This window comes from Vulpes vulpes, chromosome 13 (genome assembly GCF_048418805.1).
Source record: "Vulpes vulpes isolate BD-2025 chromosome 13, VulVul3, whole genome shotgun sequence".
NCBI lineage: Eukaryota > Metazoa > Chordata > Mammalia > Carnivora > Canidae > Vulpes > Vulpes vulpes.
In genome coordinates, this window is record NC_132792.1 from 118,056,308 (window position 1) to 118,073,386 (window position 17,079).

General features: G+C 59.6%; 2 protein-coding genes across 5 annotated transcripts; one reads left to right on the plus strand and one right to left on the minus strand.

The window, feature by feature from the left end:
• Nucleotides 1–1,440: 1,440 nt before the first annotated feature.
• Nucleotides 1,441–11,757, minus strand: THBS3 (thrombospondin 3). 4 transcript variants are annotated; one of them, XR_011996271.1, is made up of 23 exons: nt 10,931–11,757; nt 9,701–9,907; nt 8,898–9,154; nt 8,691–8,793; nt 7,941–7,967; nt 7,679–7,761; nt 7,540–7,591; nt 7,261–7,409; nt 6,818–6,958; nt 6,576–6,653; nt 6,064–6,216; nt 5,770–5,880; nt 5,571–5,678; nt 5,177–5,336; nt 4,775–4,893; nt 4,608–4,660; nt 4,142–4,335; nt 3,799–3,977; nt 3,640–3,716; nt 3,275–3,471; nt 2,878–3,050; nt 1,844–1,983; nt 1,441–1,754 (listed from the first exon to the last, which is right to left on the minus strand). XR_011996271.1 is itself a non-coding variant. In XM_072732504.1 (23 exons), the coding sequence occupies exons 1-23, from the start codon at nt 11,007–11,009 to the stop codon at nt 1,696–1,698; spliced, it is 2,871 nt and encodes a 956-aa protein (XP_072588605.1). In that variant the 5' UTR covers nt 11,010–11,757; the 3' UTR covers nt 1,441–1,695. The 4 variants fall into 4 exon arrangements, 3 of the variants coding, with proteins under 3 accessions (XP_072588605.1, XP_072588606.1, XP_072588607.1); XM_072732504.1 differs by having other exon boundaries at nt 3,640–3,688; XM_072732505.1 differs by having other exon boundaries at nt 3,640–3,688; nt 7,547–7,591; nt 10,931–11,078.
• Nucleotides 11,758–11,896: 139 nt separating this feature from the next.
• MTX1 (metaxin 1) lies at nt 11,897–16,891 on the plus strand. Its single transcript, XM_025997221.2, has 8 exons — nt 11,897–12,432; nt 13,426–13,495; nt 13,615–13,694; nt 15,291–15,383; nt 15,520–15,702; nt 15,829–15,905; nt 16,297–16,451; nt 16,553–16,891. The coding sequence occupies exons 1-8, from the start codon at nt 11,932–11,934 to the stop codon at nt 16,765–16,767; spliced, it is 1,374 nt and encodes a 457-aa protein (XP_025853006.2). The 5' UTR covers nt 11,897–11,931; the 3' UTR covers nt 16,768–16,891.
• The last annotated feature ends 188 nt before the right edge of the window (nt 16,892–17,079 follow it).

Sequence of the window (17,079 nt, forward strand, 5' to 3'; positions counted from 1 at the left end):
CGGCCCCCGGGAGCCTGGCAGCCGTGCGCGCGGGAACCGGGGACGCCGGGGTCTCGGGAGAAAGCAGCGTGCTAGAGCGCGGCGGGAGGGGCCGAGGCGGGAGGTCGGGGAGACGGGGACCCCGGCGCGCAGGTCAGGGGCTCGTCCGCAGAACGCAGGGACGCGCGGTTCAGTCCACGGAGGGCCTGTCGGCGATAGGGGACCCCGGGGCGCGTGGGGGGGGGGGCGTCCCAGGGAGCCGGCGCTCGGTGGGTGGGGCCCTGAGGTACGTGGTAGGGGCGCCGAGGTATGTGGGAGAGGACAGCGGAATGCGGGAAGGGAAATGGGTCAGGTTAATGACTCATTTAGCAGGCAGGGACTAGGTGGGGCAACAGAATGGTATTTGGGGGCCCCCGAGCGACGCTGGGGGGCGGCAGGCTCTGCTGTGACCACGGGCCGTCTGTCTGGGGGCGTGATGGGGGTGCAAGGAGGACGAGGGCAGGAATGTCTGGCGCGGGGAGGTATTTGGGGCACAGAGCACATGGAGCGCGGGGGTCGGGCCCCCTCCGGAGGCTACATCCCCCCAGTTCTCGGTGGCCGCGAGTACAGACTGGACAAGGAACTTTCAGGGCACTCGGGTGCCGTGCGGCTGGAAGAAGCCGGGCGGCCAGGCGGGGCGCGCGGCCCGGGGGTGGGGGGGAGGGGGTCGGCGCGGAGGCCCCCCCACCCGCCCGCGGGAGAAAGCGCTAGCATCGAAGTGGGCGGTCCCAAAAATTCGGCCCCGTCGTTTCCTGGCAACAGCCATTCAGTCCGGTTGCTGGGACACGCGTCACCATGGCGACAGCTCCGCGCCGCCCGCTCCGAGTATTTAAAGAGCAAGCGCGCGCAACGGCTGGGTGTCGGAAAGCAGTTTTCCGGGCCACCGCGGTCTTCCCTCCGGCCTCCGCGTCCCCCCACGACCGTCCCCTCCCCCTCGTTCAGGCGCCAAGTCTCTGGCCTCCAGGGTGGACCCGACTCCCCAGCGCGACACCGTTTCTGGGGCTGGTCCGGCTGCAGGCGGTGCGGAGCGGGATCCCGGGCCCCGGGTGGGCGGGAGGGACGGGACGCGGTGCAGTGTTGTTCTCTCCCCCGCCAATATTGCACTCGTCCCGGCCTCCGGCCCCCCCGGCCCCCCGGCCTCCCCCTCGCCCCGAGCGGGCCAGCTCCAGCCCTCCTGGCTCTCGATCCGAACGACCTGATAGACTGGATTGTCGCCGCTGCCACACCGTGAGTAAGGGGGGGCCGGGAGGGCTTTAGCCATCTTCTGGTCAGCCCCTCATCCTTCACCTGCCCCAATCCAGTGCCCTTCTTCCAGCACGCCACGGGGCCCCACACTCAGAGGAACTTCCAGCCTCCCAGCCCTCAGGCTCCTTCCTGCTCCCTGCACTATCCCGGGAAGTCCCTCATATAAGCAACACGTGCTCCCTTAGAAAACCACTGTAACTTTATGGCAACTGGAGGTTATCTTTCCTGGGGTTAGCTCCTGAGAAAAATACCCCTTGAAAAGCTCCATCTCCTGGACAGTGGGGGTCACCAACCCTCTGGGGCTGAACACCTGTGGGTGCCACAGGACAGTCTGTTTGGCTGGGTGGTTGTAGATTAGACCCCAGGGGCTCCAGGATGGACCCCAAGGCCGGAGGATCTAAAATCGGGATTCTGAATCCAGTGGGCACCTCTTCACACTCTTTCCTGGAGCAGCTGCCTCCGGAATGGCTCAAAATCCTCAGGCACTGTGTCTAATGAAGGAGAAAGGATTAAGGTCAGAAGATAGAACTCTCCAAGAGGGGATACAGAAGGTCAGGGTGATCTCAGACTGGAGCCTCACCATTGCATCGATACTGGAGATTGGACCAAATGATGTTTTCTTGGGAGAAGCAGAATACACCAAGACGCCCTCCTCGCATGGCTGTGTCAATGATCACCCCAGAATCCGCCACTAGCTGAGGACCCTCATAAAGCTTCACCCTGTCCAGGATAGGGGTGTCCATTGGTGCTAGGGTGCCAGCAGGCACTGGGCCATCGAACCCAGGCCCTGCTCATCCCCAACCCCCCTTGAGCTCACCAGGCCAGAGAGAGAACGGAAGGAGGGAGTGGGAGGAAGGAAAGGGGAGGGACGGGTGCTTTTCTCAGGACTGGGGCCCCTGCCTCTTTGTCCACCCCCTTTGCATCTCAAAGCACCAGCCGCATTCCAAGCGAGGATTGGGTTGCCATGACAATGAGCACAATGGGCTGGGGGGTGAAGTCACCCGCTTCCCAGGCTCTAGTCCACCCTCCCTCATCCTCTGCCCTGGCACCCTGCAGCCCCAGGCACCTTAAAGGGAAACCAACCCAAGTCCCTGGACCCTAGGCTCTTGCGTTTCCCCTCCCTTCCCTGTCACCCCCACCAACTAGGAAATGCACAGTGCTGCACACAGCACAGAACTGAGAAGCCTTAGCTCTGCTACTGCTACTAAGAACCATGTGGTCTGGGCCTCAGTTTACTCTTCTGCAAATGACCCCTTCAGAATCAGCTTCTGGGAGGTGCCACAGAAGGCGCCGAATGTCACGGGCCTCTCCACAGACTGGCCTGCGCTTTAGAGGCTCCCAAGGTATGCCCTCATTTTACAGAGGGGAAATCGGATCATGGACCAGGAAGGACTCGCCCAGCATCGCCTATAGGTCCTGGGCAGCACCAGCTCCAAGGCCCAGGCTGCCTGACGGGTAGGAGAGTGGGGCTGAGAGGGCAGAGAGAGAAGCGGCTTCAGTCCCAGCCCATAGCACCAAGGAATGGAGTAGCGGGGCAGTCACTGGTGAGTCCCAGCTACAGATGAAGAAAGAGTGGGCTGGGGTCCCTCAAGAGGGTGCAGCCCCTCCCCTCACCGAATGTAGCCAACTTGGGGCCGGTGCAGCAGCTGCCAGCGATAGGAGGTCTTGTCACGCCAGCCCACGTTTCGTGGGTCAGTCCACAGCAGTCGGACCTGATCAGGGGTGTGGCCAGTATGCCACAGGGCATTCCGGAGGTGTTCACCTGGGCCGGACACTGATGTCACTGCCTGGAGGGTATTGGCAAAGACAGCAGCTCAGCCACAGGTTGACAACGGGTTGGTAAGTGCAGGTGGAAAAGGAAGTCAAGGAGATCGGAGAACATTCTAGAGTCCTGGGGAGCTAGCTTCCAGGCCAGATGTCTAAGAAAGAGGGTTCCCCCTCAGGCAGTGGGGGAAGCCCTAGGGTCAGCCCAAGGAGGCTTTGGGACTGGGGGAAGTGGGCAGACTCAGACCTTGAGCTGCAGCCCGGGCTGAGCGACAGCCCGGAAGGGTGTGGCTTGCCAGTAGGTCTGCTCTGTTTGCTTCCACATGACCACATAGAAGCGGCCGCTATCCTGATAGCTGAAGAGAAAGCCTGCGTAGTCATCATCAGTCACTGTGTTCACATGGAAGGTGCCTTCAAAGTCCACACCATTGAAGGCTGTATACCCTGGAGGTGGGTGGGATCAAGGTCAAGGGCAGCAAAGCCATTACAGGCCTGCTGTGGGCCAGGGGTGGGAAGGAATGCTTGCAGTATGGGTGGCCAGCGTGGCCGCCTCCCTCTGCCCCTGTAGGATTCCTCCATTTGGAAACGATTGACTGGGTGTCCCGCACATACCAACTGCCAGGCCGGGGTCACTGTTCATGGTCTGAACGATTTCCATACCCTGGTGGTGTGTAGTAAAGAAGAAAGCCCTGTTCCGGGTACGCTACCTCATCTAGGCCCCACCTGGTAGTCTGCTCTGTCCAGCACTTGCCCAGCCCACTGCCCTCATACCTGATTGAGCACGACCCAGTTTGGATCAATCTGAGCATCACCCTCGGGATCCAGGACGACAGTCTGATAGGCTCGAAAATCTGTGAGGGTCACCTCTGCACTTTCAGGGCACACGTCCAGGGGATCTACCACCGCATCATTGTCAAAATCATCCTCACACACATCACCAACGCCATTGCCTGGGCAGAGTGAAGCCAGGCATTCAGGAAGGCCTGGTCGTGGCCTCTAGACAACACTACCAACTGTTGGGCCTTGTCTTCCTGACTTCCCCCTGGCAGCACCCACCACCTCCCCCTGGTTAGGGCTCCCACCAGTGCCATCCTCTGTGGGACCCCAGCCTTACCATCTGAGTCCTTCTGATTGGGATTGGGTACCAGGCGACAGTTATCAGGACCAGGAGGCACATAGTCTGGGACCCCATCATTGTCATCATCCCCATCACACTCATCTCCAAGTCCATCATTGTCTGAGTCCAGCTGGGAGCTGTTTGGCAGCTGTGGGCAGTTGTCTTTGGTGTCCTGATGTCCATCCCCATCACTGCCCAGAAGAGGCATTGAGTAAAAGCTCTAAAAGTACCACGTCCATCCCCTCTCTTCTGCTCAGGAGTCTGGGGTGTGCCCTCCATTCAGCCACATCCCCTACAGTCAGCCAGGTGAGGCGAAGCTCCAACAGCAAAAGTGGGGGGTAGCCTAGGGGAGTGACTTCCCACCCAATAGTAGTGGAGAATCAAGCTGTATAGGAAGTAGAAAACAGACTGGAGGAAAGTAAAGGAGCCCTGATGAGACCAGCTATTTCCTGGCGCCCCCTACCTGTCCTCATTGGTGTCACAGACATCCCCCACCAGGTCACTGTCTGCATCTGTCTGAGAGAGAGGGGCCTGTTCTCACCATCTCTTGATAACTCTGGAGATAATGGCCACACTGCTTCCCATGTGAAGGGCTGGGGCTTTACCTCCTGTCCTCCCCATCCCCTGTACCTGGGTAGGATTGCTCATTTCAGGGCAGCTGTCACAGGCGTCTCCTACCCCATCCTCGTCCCTGTCTGTCTGCAGGGGGTTGGGGACTTTAGGACAATTGTCTAATCCATTGGGGATGCCTACGAGACAGGCAGGTTGCACAAGGTTGTCACTACAACATGTCACACTCTTTTGGGGTCAGCGAAAGCCCAGAGCTTGTCTCCCACTCAGAGGACAGCAGGTTAGAGAATCCACCAGGACCCCCTTGCCCACTCCTGCCTCCCCCTGCCTCCTTCACGTTTCCAGGGACTTCTGCTCAGCCTGCCTACCCCCACCACAGGTCTCACACTGCCCAACTGCCCTTCATTCCCACCAGCATCCGAATCCTCACAGGCCTCCCAGTCCCCCCGGCCCCAGCTGCACCGTCCCCATCCACATCGTTGTCACACGCATCCCCTTCCCCGTTGCCGTCTGTGTCCTTCTGGTCATTGTTGGGAACGTTGGGGCAGTTGTCACAGGCATCCCCGAATGAATCTGTATCAGAGTTTTGTTGGTCCTTGTTGGGGAACAGCCGGCAGTTGTCCTGGGGCGGGACAAAGAGTCAGGCTTCCCTTGCCCCACTGGCCACCCAGCCCTCACCTTATCCCTGAGCCCTTGTCTGCCATCACTTCTCAGGATGGCCTTCCTGCCCACCCTCCATGTGATCCATCTTGTCCTCCCAAACTGAGTACTGGGGCCCATCCTGCAGAGCTGCCAGGGACTGAGGGGGTTGTGGCAGGGTTATGGGACAAGGTGTGGAGGGGAGCAGAGGAGCCACCTCGACATTCTTGATCCCATCCCCGTCAGCATCATCGTCACACTGGTCCCCCACGCCATCATTATCAGCATCTTCCTGCCCAGAGTTGGGTGTCAAAAGGCAATTGTCCTAAATGTCAGGGGAGGAGGTCAGATGAGTCGTGGCCTGCCCCAGCCTGGATGCCCACCACAGCCCACCCGCCTGCCCCCCCCCCCCCCACCTGCTTGCAGTGCTTATTGTTGTCCATGCATGGCAGGGCCTGGTCCGGGTAGCCATCGATGTCCGTGTCGGTCCCACACACGTTCCCATTCCCGGCCCAGCCCACATTACACTGAGTAAAAAAAGGGGAGCAGTGAGGGCCAGTAGGGCTCTTCACACCCCAGTCCCATTCTTCTCAGCCAGTTCCCAGGGCCCTTTCCCATGTGGGGCCCCATCCCAGGCCCTAAGTAGGTTCATGGCCCTCCCCCCTTTCTCCAGATTCTCCTGTTCCTCTCAGGCCCCAGGCCTAGCTCACCGAGCAGGATACTGCCCCATTGCGTTCAAAGAGACAGTGCGCGTGGACATGGCAGGGGCTGTGGGCTGGGCTGTGGCAGGTGCGGGCTGGGAGGCAGCCCTGGCTCTGGTTGCCCAGGAAGCCCAGGCGACAGGGACCACACTTGAAAGAGCCCTAAGGACAGGGAAGCAACGTCTCAGGAAGGAGGGTCATCCTGCCTGGCACCTTGGACCAACACTGTCCCACTTGAGGGGTGTCCACAGGCACACCCAGCTTGATGCCAGCTAAACCTGGCAGTACCTTTTGGGCTCTCCTGGCAGCCTGTCCATATGTATCCCAGCCCCAGTTTTCAGGGGAGGATGCTGAGGCTCTGGAAGGCTGCTAAAGGTCACAGTGGAAATGGACCCAGAATTCCCAACCTGTGTGTGCAACATCTATGTGGACTGCCCAAAGGGAGGAGGTGGCCACGCAACAGGTTTGAAGTGGCCGCACACCCCACCACCACAGACACATACTCAGGGCACTTGGCTCACCACAGTGTTGGTACAGATGGAATTTGGGTCACAGCCACCATTGTTCCCATCGTTGCACTCGTCCACATCGTTGCAGACCTGAAGGGGCAGACTCTGGGTAGAACCAGACTGACGGCGGGTCTCCTCCAGCAAAGCCAGTGCACACATCCAATCCCACTCATCACAAGGACCCCAGATCCAGCCTAGATACCCTTGGTCCCCATGAAATCAACACCTCATCTTCACACTCTGCCCAAGCTAACCTGTTTGCTGGCACGGGCATAGTCGATGCCCACACCGGACACACGAGTGCCTTTGTAGCCTCGAGGACAGGCTTCACAGTGGAAGCCAGGCATGGTGTTGATGCAGCTGACCCCAGGGAAGCAAGGGTCAGCGTGAGCACACTGGGGGCAGAGGACAAAACAATCAGTAGTCAGGCCCGCCTGTGCTTTTCTCTCCACCCAGCTTTACTGCACTCTGATGCCTGCCCCTGGGCCCCTAAGCTCCCTCCCAGCAAGGTTTAGCTGGCCCTGTGCTCCCCATGTGGTCCTCTGGTCTTCCCCATGGGCTTTGTGTCCCCCCTCCTCACTCCTTTTCCAGCACCCCAATGTCCTAAAGCCCAGGCTCTTCTGCTTCTGAGGGATGGACATCCACCCCTCCCTCCTTGGGCCAGATCTCTCTGCCCTCCCGGGCCACCATCCCCCACCTCATTGATGTCAGTGCAGTGGGTGCCATTGCCCTGCAGGCCAGGGGGGCAGGGCCCGCAGCGGTAGCCGGGGTACTCATACACTTCCATGCAGTCCACGCCTCGGAAGCAGGGGTTGGGGCTGCAGTGGGAACGCTGCTCATGGAAGCCTGACAGAGGGGTGGGGGGCACCATCAGAGCCACCTCAAGGTGGCCGTTCACATCACCAGAAGTGGAGGCTGAAGCCTTGGGGTGGGGAGCACAGGGACACCATCCAGAGCCTGCCCCACTCCCACTCACCGCACACCTGACACTCCATGATGGTGTTTCGGATCAGAGACATTTCCTTCACCTGGTAGATAGAAGGGTGGGGGCTGTAGGCTCTTTGCCTCCACCAGCTCCCCAGGATCAGGGCCACCCTCCACTGATGCACTCAAACCTGGTCTCGGATATCGTCCCGCAGCTCCACCAGGATCTGGTTGAAGAGGGTGAGCTGGGTGACCAGCGCCTTGGTCTGCTCTCCTGTCAGAGCCCCAGGAGCAGAGAAGCTCAGACCTGGGCGACAGCCCTGGACCCCCTCTGGGGCAAGAAATCAATTCCTGCCCCTGCTGCCCACCCCACCTTTAAATCCACCCAGCTCTTGGGCTAAGGATTTTGCTTCAGGCAGCCTTTCCTCCCTCCCACCTCCTCGACCTGCTCACCTAGGATGGACTGGAGTGCATTGGTCACTGTAGAGGAGAAAAGAGCATCAGAAGGCAGACATGGGAAGGGGGGAGGGAACAGAGGCTGAGAGGTGTCTTGGAACAAGGCAGCACCAGCTCTCCCCCAAGGGTACAGACCCTCCAAGGGGTTGCCTGGGTCACAGCCCAGGTCCTCCTGGCTCCCAGGCCTGGGAGTGGCAGAAGGGATCCCAGGGAGAGGTGACCCAGGGCAGGGCCAGGGCCCCATTCCACTCCATTTTCAAGCCCCTCCCCTGCACCAAGCTTCTGGGAGAAGTCGGCGTTTTATTTAACTAAGAACCTCTGATCATCCTTTTCAGAGAGACTAGGTGGATGGACAATGCTCAGAGGAACTGCTGGTAGGTGACAGCCACCGGCAAAGGCCGACCCAAGTTGCCCTCTGGGTCACCACAACCAAGCTAACTCCCTCACCCCCACACAGGTTGCTTCGGGGTCCATTCTTCTCAGATGGACCTGTTTTCCGAGCCACCCCAGTAGGTGTGCTGACCTGAACAGGTGCCTGTTCTGACCCACACCTCCCTGGATGGCTGTGTCACTTGGAGATCATAGAGCCAGAGGTGAAGGAGATTGGGGGCCACAGGGTCAGAAGCCCCAGGAACCAGTGAGCCAAAGGAATGTGTTAAGGGGGATGTCAGGGAGATGAGAATTGACAAAGGTCAGAGGATGTGATCTGGGGTCCAGAAGGTTAGCTAACAGAAGTCTCCATGTTACCTGCACTGTGGATGGACTCGTCCCCCTGGAAGGGACACTCACTCAGGGCTCCCACCCGGGCCATGGACCCGCCCAGAATCATTTTCATAGATTCCACGAAGCCCTGGGGAGAGGACAGCAGCAGGGTAGGGTGGTAGACCCGCCAACACCTCCTTCCCACTGTTGCAAAATGTTTCCATTGAAGCTTGGGGCCCCCTCCCCGCTCACCTGCATCCTCAGATAAGCCTTCTGCCCAGTCCGAATCTCCAGCCCGTCCACCTCTGCTGGGGGAATGGGGGCCATTCCAGGGAGGCCAGCATGCTGGTCTCCCAGCTTGCAGTCCACATAGAGCTGCAGGGCAGGGCTGGGTTGGGCCGGGCCTCGGAGACGCAGGAGAGCTGTGTGTGTCCGCCCGTCAGCCAGGCCTGCTTGCTGCAGGTTCACTGCGTGGACTTTGCCATCCTCCCGCTGGTACCGTACCAGCACTGCCCAGAAGGGGAGGTTAGTACGGATACTGTCTCCCAGCTAAGCCTTGGATAACCTCTTCCGGATAGCACACCCATTATCCCCTAGTCAGCTAGGTATCTCTCATCACCTTGTATGTGATAGGTGAGGAACAATAAATGTTCCTCAAACTGGTTCGAAGACTAGAACTTCCTTAGTCTTCAGTGACATCAGATCACTCTGTCCCTTGCTAGAGTGGCAGCTAGTTCTGTACCCACTGGACTGTGCCAGGGATTTGAGAGATTATTGGGACACAGCAATGTTCCTCTCCCTCCCCAAGGCAGCCCCAAGTACAACATGCCCTCCCTACGAGTATCAGGCCTTGCTTTATTGCTGTGTACCTGGCCTTCTGAGGCACCTCCTAGGCACCCCATTCCAAGTGCCCCATGGTGCCCAAGCACAGCCAGATGGATCCATGCCCCACCCCTCAAGAGCCCGAGGAGAATTAAGAGGAATATGGGAATGGAGGATGAGGGAAAGTGCTTGAGGGGATCACTGTGGCAGGAAAGGAGATGCGCACTAGTCACCTTTGTTAATTTTGCCCACAACAGAGGCCTCCAGCCATCGTGTGTTGTCTTGGCGAGAGTAGAGGCCAAAGAGGACACCACCCTGCTTGGGGGGCAGGCGGAAGGTGGACAGGAGGTAGATGTCCCCAGCAGTGAGCAGGGCTGCCCGGATCTTCTCCGCTACAGCTGTCATCTGCCGAGACTCGCCCACAGTCAGCAGGTCAATTACTAGCCAGGTCAGAGAGAGGGGTCAAATGCTAAATAAGGCCTGCCCTTTCTCCTGAACCCTGGGGGGTGGAGCATCCTTCATCATTACCCCCGCCCCCACCCCTAGGCAGCGTTAGTCACCTTCCTGAAATTCAACCCTTGCTGGCATCTAACTCAACTCGAGGAGCCTGCCTTCCCTTCCTGGAGGTTGCTTACTGCCACCCTCTGGGAACCCGCAGGCCTGAGGCTCTCTTGGAAATACAGAAACAGCGCCCGGCACACTGGAGATGCCCCCAGCAGGTGGCGCAAGGGAGCTACTGTGCTGATCCCACGCAGAAGTAGCACCTGGTGCCCACAGGGCAGAAATGGAAAAGCACTTTCTAGGCTGCTGGGTTTGGCTCATTCCACACCCAAATGCCCCTCCTCCCATCCTGGGGGCTCAGCACATCCACTTTGGATGAGCAGAGCTGCCCAAGGAGGACTCCAACTCTCCTCCTGTCTGCCTCTGTCCCACGGGAATGGAGGACCCAGCTCTTCTGCCTCCTGTGTCCTGGCCAATCTGTGGTTTCCCTTCCAGCCAGTAATGAATCTGTGCCTGTGTCATCTGTTTCAGCTACCTCTCCCACACCCACAGGCCCATCCCACAGCCAGACCTCCGGGAGAGCCCAGACCTCTCCGTCCCCACCCCCACCTTGTCCCAGGGCAGCCAGGAGCCCCTGGCTGGAGCCCCTGGATGAAGAATCCCACCTTTGCACTGCCCTCCCAGACCCTGGGGTGCCTGGGGATGCTCAGCCACCAACCCGGCAGAGCAGCCCTTGCACCCAGCTCCTGAGTCCTCTGCCCTGGCCTGGTGCTGACCCTGGCCAGCTCCTAATCACCCACTACCCTCTGGTGTTCACTCCTCCCCCTATGGCCAAAATTTCACCACCTCTTCCCCCTGTTCAATTTCAGGACTCTCTCCTTGCCCACATGTTTCCTGCTCCTAGGCTGGAGGCAAATGGAGCAGAGGCCAAGAGGGGTCTAAGAGGATGGACGCTGGCTTACCCTGCAGGTCCTGACTGGCAGATGCGAAAGTGCAGAGGAGGAGAAGAGCCAGGGCCCCCCGAAGTTCCTGCGTCTCCATGCTGCTCAGCTGGCTCACTACCCCTGGCAGGCAGGCAGCTGGGAGGGGAAAAGGCTAGGCGGAGAGAGCAGGAGCGGGGGGCGGAGGGACTGGAAGGGGGAGCCGAAGGGGGGGGCCAGCAGGCGGTGGGGGGGTGGGGGCGAAACAAAGAGCTGCCAATCAGCCTGGAGGCATCCCCAGCTCTGGGACTCAGGGGCACTGGGGAAGAGTCTGAAGGCCTTCCTGCCTCCTGCCTTTCCCTAACGGTCCTCTCTCCCAGGTGCCTACCTCTCTCTCACCCTCCCGGCATGTCGCTGCTGGGGGCCACTACCGAACGCTACTGTTTTCTGTAAGTTACAGTTGGGGAAGACAAGAACCCCAGGCCGGGGCAGCGTCAGACAGTGGGCCTTATTCCACAGCTGGCAGGAAAGGATGCCAAGGGAGTGGTGGAAACCAGCTTGCTATCGTGCTCAGGGGATGCCCACATGGCTTGAAATTTGCTGCTCTGACGAAGCAAGTACTTTTTATTAAGGTGGGGGTCCTCCGACACGTGCCTCTTTCCTAGGGAAACGTGGAGGCCTCCGCTGGGAACCGCAGGGCCAGTTGAACACAGTGGCCAGTGGAGAGGTTGGAAGGAAGGCCTCTGGAACGAGCAAAGGGCCAGCAGGGCCAAGAGGGAACCAGGGCACAGGCCGGGAGGCCGGGGGCCGGGGCCGGGCCCGGGCCCGGGCCGGGAACACAGGGGGCACTGGCGGGCAGGCCATGACCCGGATGAAGCGTAGGGGCGCCTCGGTTCTCGTCACCACGGCAACGGCCGCGAGCCCCACCCCCTCCCCCACCCAGGCCCCAGCCCGACCCGGCTCCGGCCGCCGCCGCCCCTGTTTTGTTTCCATGGCGACAGGCGGCGCGGGGCCGGCTCCAAACATAACGCGCTGTGGAAAACATGCGGCTCGGGGGACCCCCCCGCGGCCCCTGCTCCGGGCCGAGCCCCGCGGGGCCTTGGCGCGGCCCAGGCCGCGTGCAGATCTCCGAGAGCCCCCAGAGCCGGCCCGGGCGCACAAGACTCGCCTCGCCGGGACCCGCCGCGCCCTCGGGGCTCCCGGCCTCGCCGCAGTCACGGCGCCCAGCCTCCGCGAGGAGGGCCCGGCCGACAACCCTTCCCCCCTTCGGGAGCCGCCTCTGGTGCCGGCGGCGGCCGCCCTCCCCCGAAGCCCTCGGCTCCGCCCCGTGCAGCCCCGCCCCGCCTCGGGGCTCCCTCCTGCCCCCGCCCCCGGCGGTCCTCTGGGCGCGGCGGGGGGGCGGGGCCGCGCAGGGGTGGGCGGAAGCGCGGGGGGAGGTGCTTCCGGGCCAGAGGGCGGGCAAGATGGCGGCGCCCATGGAGCTGTACTGCTGGTCGGGGGGCTGGGGGCTACCGTCAGTGGACCTGGACAGCCTGGCCGTGCTGGTGAGGGGTGGCGCCGTTGTCCTGTGCTGCGCCCTGGAGGACTGGGGAGGGACTCGAACTGACCGGTCGTCCGAATTTTGCCAGGACGCCTCAGCACGGGCGCACTGGGGGAAACTGAGGCAATCAAAGGCTGTGCCCGGCCGATAGGGGCTCAACGCTCTATGGCTTAACAGCCCGGGTTTTGTGCAGCCCGAGCAAGAGGTCTGGTCGGGGGTTTAGGAAATAGGTCTTAGTCCTTGTTCGTCCATTGTTCATTTACTGGCTGTGTGACCTTGGAGCGATCCCTTGTGGTCTCTGAGCCCTGTTTCTTCATCGAGAGCTTTACTGAGTCCGGACGATCTCAGGGTTCTCAGGCTTGGCATTCCTGTCTTCTCCGGCTCCCTTTTCTCCTTCTCCCCCCGCCTCACTAAACAGCATTTGCTGAGATTTATTGAACCAAGAAGCTCACCAGCACGTTCTGTGGAAAGAGTTTTGGAGTCAGACTAGTTCACTTCATTCGTTTACTCCTTCATTTAATAAGCACTTGTTGGGCCTCTTCTGAATACCACACTTGGGCACGCAAAGATGAATAAGACTTAGTTCCTACCCCGTAGTTATTTGCAGAGAGGCAGACACGTTATCAAACGGGCCTACTGTGTAACGTATTCTGGTGCTAAGCTTTAAGTAGGAACAGGCCACAGAGACTCCCAAAGAAGGACACAGTCAGTGTTCCTGAGAAAAGGGATGTACGAGAGTTAGGAAGAAGTTGGGAGGCTCTGCGTACATCAGGGAGATGGCAGCAGAGGAGATGGGGGAAGGCTCTTTCTGGCAGACCTGACATTAGAGACAGGTCCATGGTTTCTCCGAGCCTGTGTTGCCCATGGTGAAACAGCTGATGTCCACCTCTTTTGTGAGGCAAGTACTAAGCGTAGCACAGAAGGAATTCACTGAGTGTTATTTCTCTTATTGATTCCCCTGTGGGGGCCTGTCTGCCTTCTGCTTCCTTCCCTGCAGACCTATGCCAGGTTTACTGGCGCCCCTCTCAAGGTGCACAAGATTACCAACCCCTGGCAAAGCCCTTCAGGTACCCTATGCTCCCGGGGGGGTGAGGGGAGCCGAGCAGGAGACGGGCAGGAATATGCTGCACGTTCATATGGACAGGCAGCTGAGGGTCTGGTGGGCCTCCTGTCTTCTCAATGTCAGGAACTCTGCCCGCCCTTCGGACCAGTCATGGAGAGGTCATCTCGGTACCACACAAGATCATCACCCACCTTCGAAAAGAGGTAGGTGGCTCAGTGGGTAGGAGGGCTGCCAGTGAGAGGAGTTCAGTCATTTCAGCACAACACACGTTTATTGATAAAGCTGAGCTGGATGCAGGTGACCCAGAACTTCAAGGAGCACCTAGTCCGATGGGAGAGGCACACACAGTGCTGCTGGCCAGGTGTTCTGCTGGGGCACTGGGGAGGCCTCTGGAAGCTCAGTGCCTTTTGCCTGCTGGGCAGGGAGGGGTGAGTGGGCAGATGACATAGGGAAGGGGAAGGAGGGCAGAGGACAACATCAGCTCAAATGAGGCCCCCAGAGGTGGCTCCTGTCCTCTCAGGGACCGAGTTAGGCTGAGTAATGGGGCTCAGGATGGACAAGGCATAGAGCCAGCATGGGGACATTGAGAAAGTTATTACAAGACGAACAGGGGCACCTTGACTATGTGATCTTGGGCAAGTCCTTTCACCTCTCAGGGATGTAAGTTCCTTGTTTGTAGAGCGAGGGGGCTTAGCCAGGGCTCCTCTTTCACCAGAATACTAGTCAGATAGGGCCTCTTCTTCATTTCTGCTTTCCCAAACGTGAAGGACCCGAGGATTCAGTATAGGCTTGGGAGGCATGGAGGGAAAGGACCCAGGTAGAAGGCAGAGCTCCTGGCAGGGACAGGACCTCTGCCTTGACTCTTTATGTCTGGGCACAGCCTTTCTGGTTTCCAGTTTTCTCCTAACACAGCCACAGTGAGAGAAGATTCCACAAGGAAGAAACTGAGGCTCAGAGAGATGGTTTTCTTTCTCTTTCTCTTTTTTTTTTTTTTTTTTTATATTTATTTATTTGTGAGAGACACACACAGAGAGAGAGAGAGAGAGAGAGGCAGAGACATAGGCAGAGGGAGAAGCAGGCTTCATTCAGGGAGCCCAGTGTGGGACTCCATCCCAGATCCCGGGATCACGCCCTGAGCCAGAGGCAGACGCTCAACCATTGAGCTACTCCAGCGTCCCGAGAGATGGTTTTCTAAGGATCATGTTCCAGAGGTTATGTGGGGACAGACCTTCCTCAGGATGTGGAGAAGGTTGCTGGAGACCAGACACTGGAGCCTACCAAGGCGTGGCAGACTGAGACTTGGGGTACGGTTAGACCATGTGTGGTGGCAGCACAGAAGAAATAGCCAAGTCTTGGGCTTTGAGAGAACCCGCAGGGGGGCCCGGGCATGAGGATGGCGTCCCCTAGTTCTGAGGGCCACACTGCATCTGAGCTCGACTCTGCCAGCTGTGTGATATACAGACAGGGGAAGTCCCTGTTAGAAAGTGGCTGTCAGCAGGCATGCTGCCAGCTTTCCATGGAGGCTCCGGGAGCTGCTCCTGGTTTGTGGCTGGGCCTTCCTCCCTCCCGGCAGTGGGCACCCGACCTTGATGGCCAGCAGGCTCCAAGGCCCAGGCTTTCCGCCAACAGCAACAGGCTGCAGTATGGGCCCAGGCAGGGGGCCTCAGTGGGAGAAGTGCTTGTTCTGCCTCTGCTATACTCAGAGGCCAAGAGGGTGGTGCTGGACAGGATGCCTCTCTCCTTGGGGAAGTGCCCCCTGGAGCCTCCTCGTGTCCACCTCATAGACGTCTCCTCCACAGAAGTACAATGCAGATTATGATCTCTCGGCCCGGCAAGGGGCAGACACATTGGCCTTCATGTCTCTGCTGGAGGAGAAGCTGCTCCCGGTGCTGGTGAGTGCGCCTGGACCTCCAGTGGCTGTGGCTGGTGGGGGGCGGTGGGGGAGTCAGCGACACCCACGAAGGCCTCCCTAAGTCAGGCAGGTGCACTGGCTTAGACCTGCCTCATCCTTCCTACTGCCCGATCCAGATACATACTTTTTGGGTAGACACCAAGAACTATGTGGAAGTGACCCGGAAGTGGTACGCAGAGGCTATACCCTTTCCCCTGAACTTCTTCCTTCCCGGCCGCATGCAGCGGCAGTTCATGGAGCGGCTGCAGCTGCTGTGCGGGGAGCACAGCCCAGAGAATGAGGAAGAGCTGGAGAAGGAGGTACCTCTGGGGCAGGGGGCTCCGTAGGAGAGGAGCCCCAAAGACGATGGTCAAGAGTGGGGGTGCCTGGGATGGGAGGTAGCTCTGTTCCCACAGCCACAAGCCTGCCTCATGTCCTCCCTACAGCTATACCAAGAGGCCCGGGAATGCCTGACCCTGCTCTCTCAGCGCCTGGGCTCTCAGAAGTTCTTCTTTGGAGATGCGTGAGTCTGTCTTCAGGGCAAATATACGTGGTTTGGGAAAAGATACGGGTTCATATGTTGCCACAGGGACTGGGGTGGCTCAGGCGCTGGACGAGAGGTCCTCGGTACAGACCCTGGGCCTGATGACAGTGGGGCTGTGTGTGTGTGGGGTGGGAGGGCTGCCAGGCACAGGAGGGGCTTGCAGGGCAGTGGGGCACTCAATGGGCCCTTTATGCAGCCTCAGGATAGAGTCCCATTCAGGGCCAAGCTGGCGCCACCTGGGGAGCTCTCGCCATACCAGGCCCAGAACTGGGTGTCTTCTCCTCCCCCAGGGGCCCTCTGCTGTCAGAGCTCACCTCCTGGGCTTGCTTTTCCTCTAATGCTCTCCTCGCCCCTTCTCTCTGTGCTCCAGCCCTGCCTCCCTGGATGCCTTTGTTTTTGGCTATCTAGCCCTGCTGCTGCAGGCCAAGCTGCCCAGTGGAAAGCTGCAGGCCCACCTGCGGGGGCTGCAGAACCTCTGTGCCTACTGCACACACATCCTCAGCCTCTACTTCCCCTGGGATGGAGGTAAGGGGCAGACAGGTGAAAGGGTAGGCACGAGCCCTGGGGAGGGTACACAGGGGTCTAGGACGTAGCCCTCCTGCCCACCTTCCTTCCTTGTTCCTCAGCTGACGTGCCACTCCCACGCCAGACACCAGTGGGCCCAGAGACAGAGGAGGAACCATACCGGCGCCGGAACCAGATCCTGTCTGTGCTGGCAGGACTGGCAGCCATGGTGGGCTACGCCTTGCTCAGTGGCATTGTCTCCATCCAGCGGGCCACGCCTGCTCGGGCCCCTAGCACACAGTCCTTGAGCATAGCTGAGGAGGATGAAGATGAATGACTTGTCCTCATGCTCTCAGGACTGAGTTTTCTACTCTCGTACATTCCAGAGGCCCCTGTGTTTCCCTGTTGTTGGTACGGCTGGAAGTGGGCTGCTGCTCCCATAATAAACCTGTCCACGCTGACTGGAATCAAACATTCTCTTCTTTAAGGGGCCACCATGTTTCCTAGGTGGGGTGCAGGGGGTCATCAGGGGACCTGAGCTGGCCTGCTGGCACCCAGCTTCCCTAGCTGCCTGTGCCCTTGTACCATCCCTGCTGCTGCTCAGCCCAGGAGAGGCACCCAGCTCCCCACTGGGGCCCGGTCTTCCTAA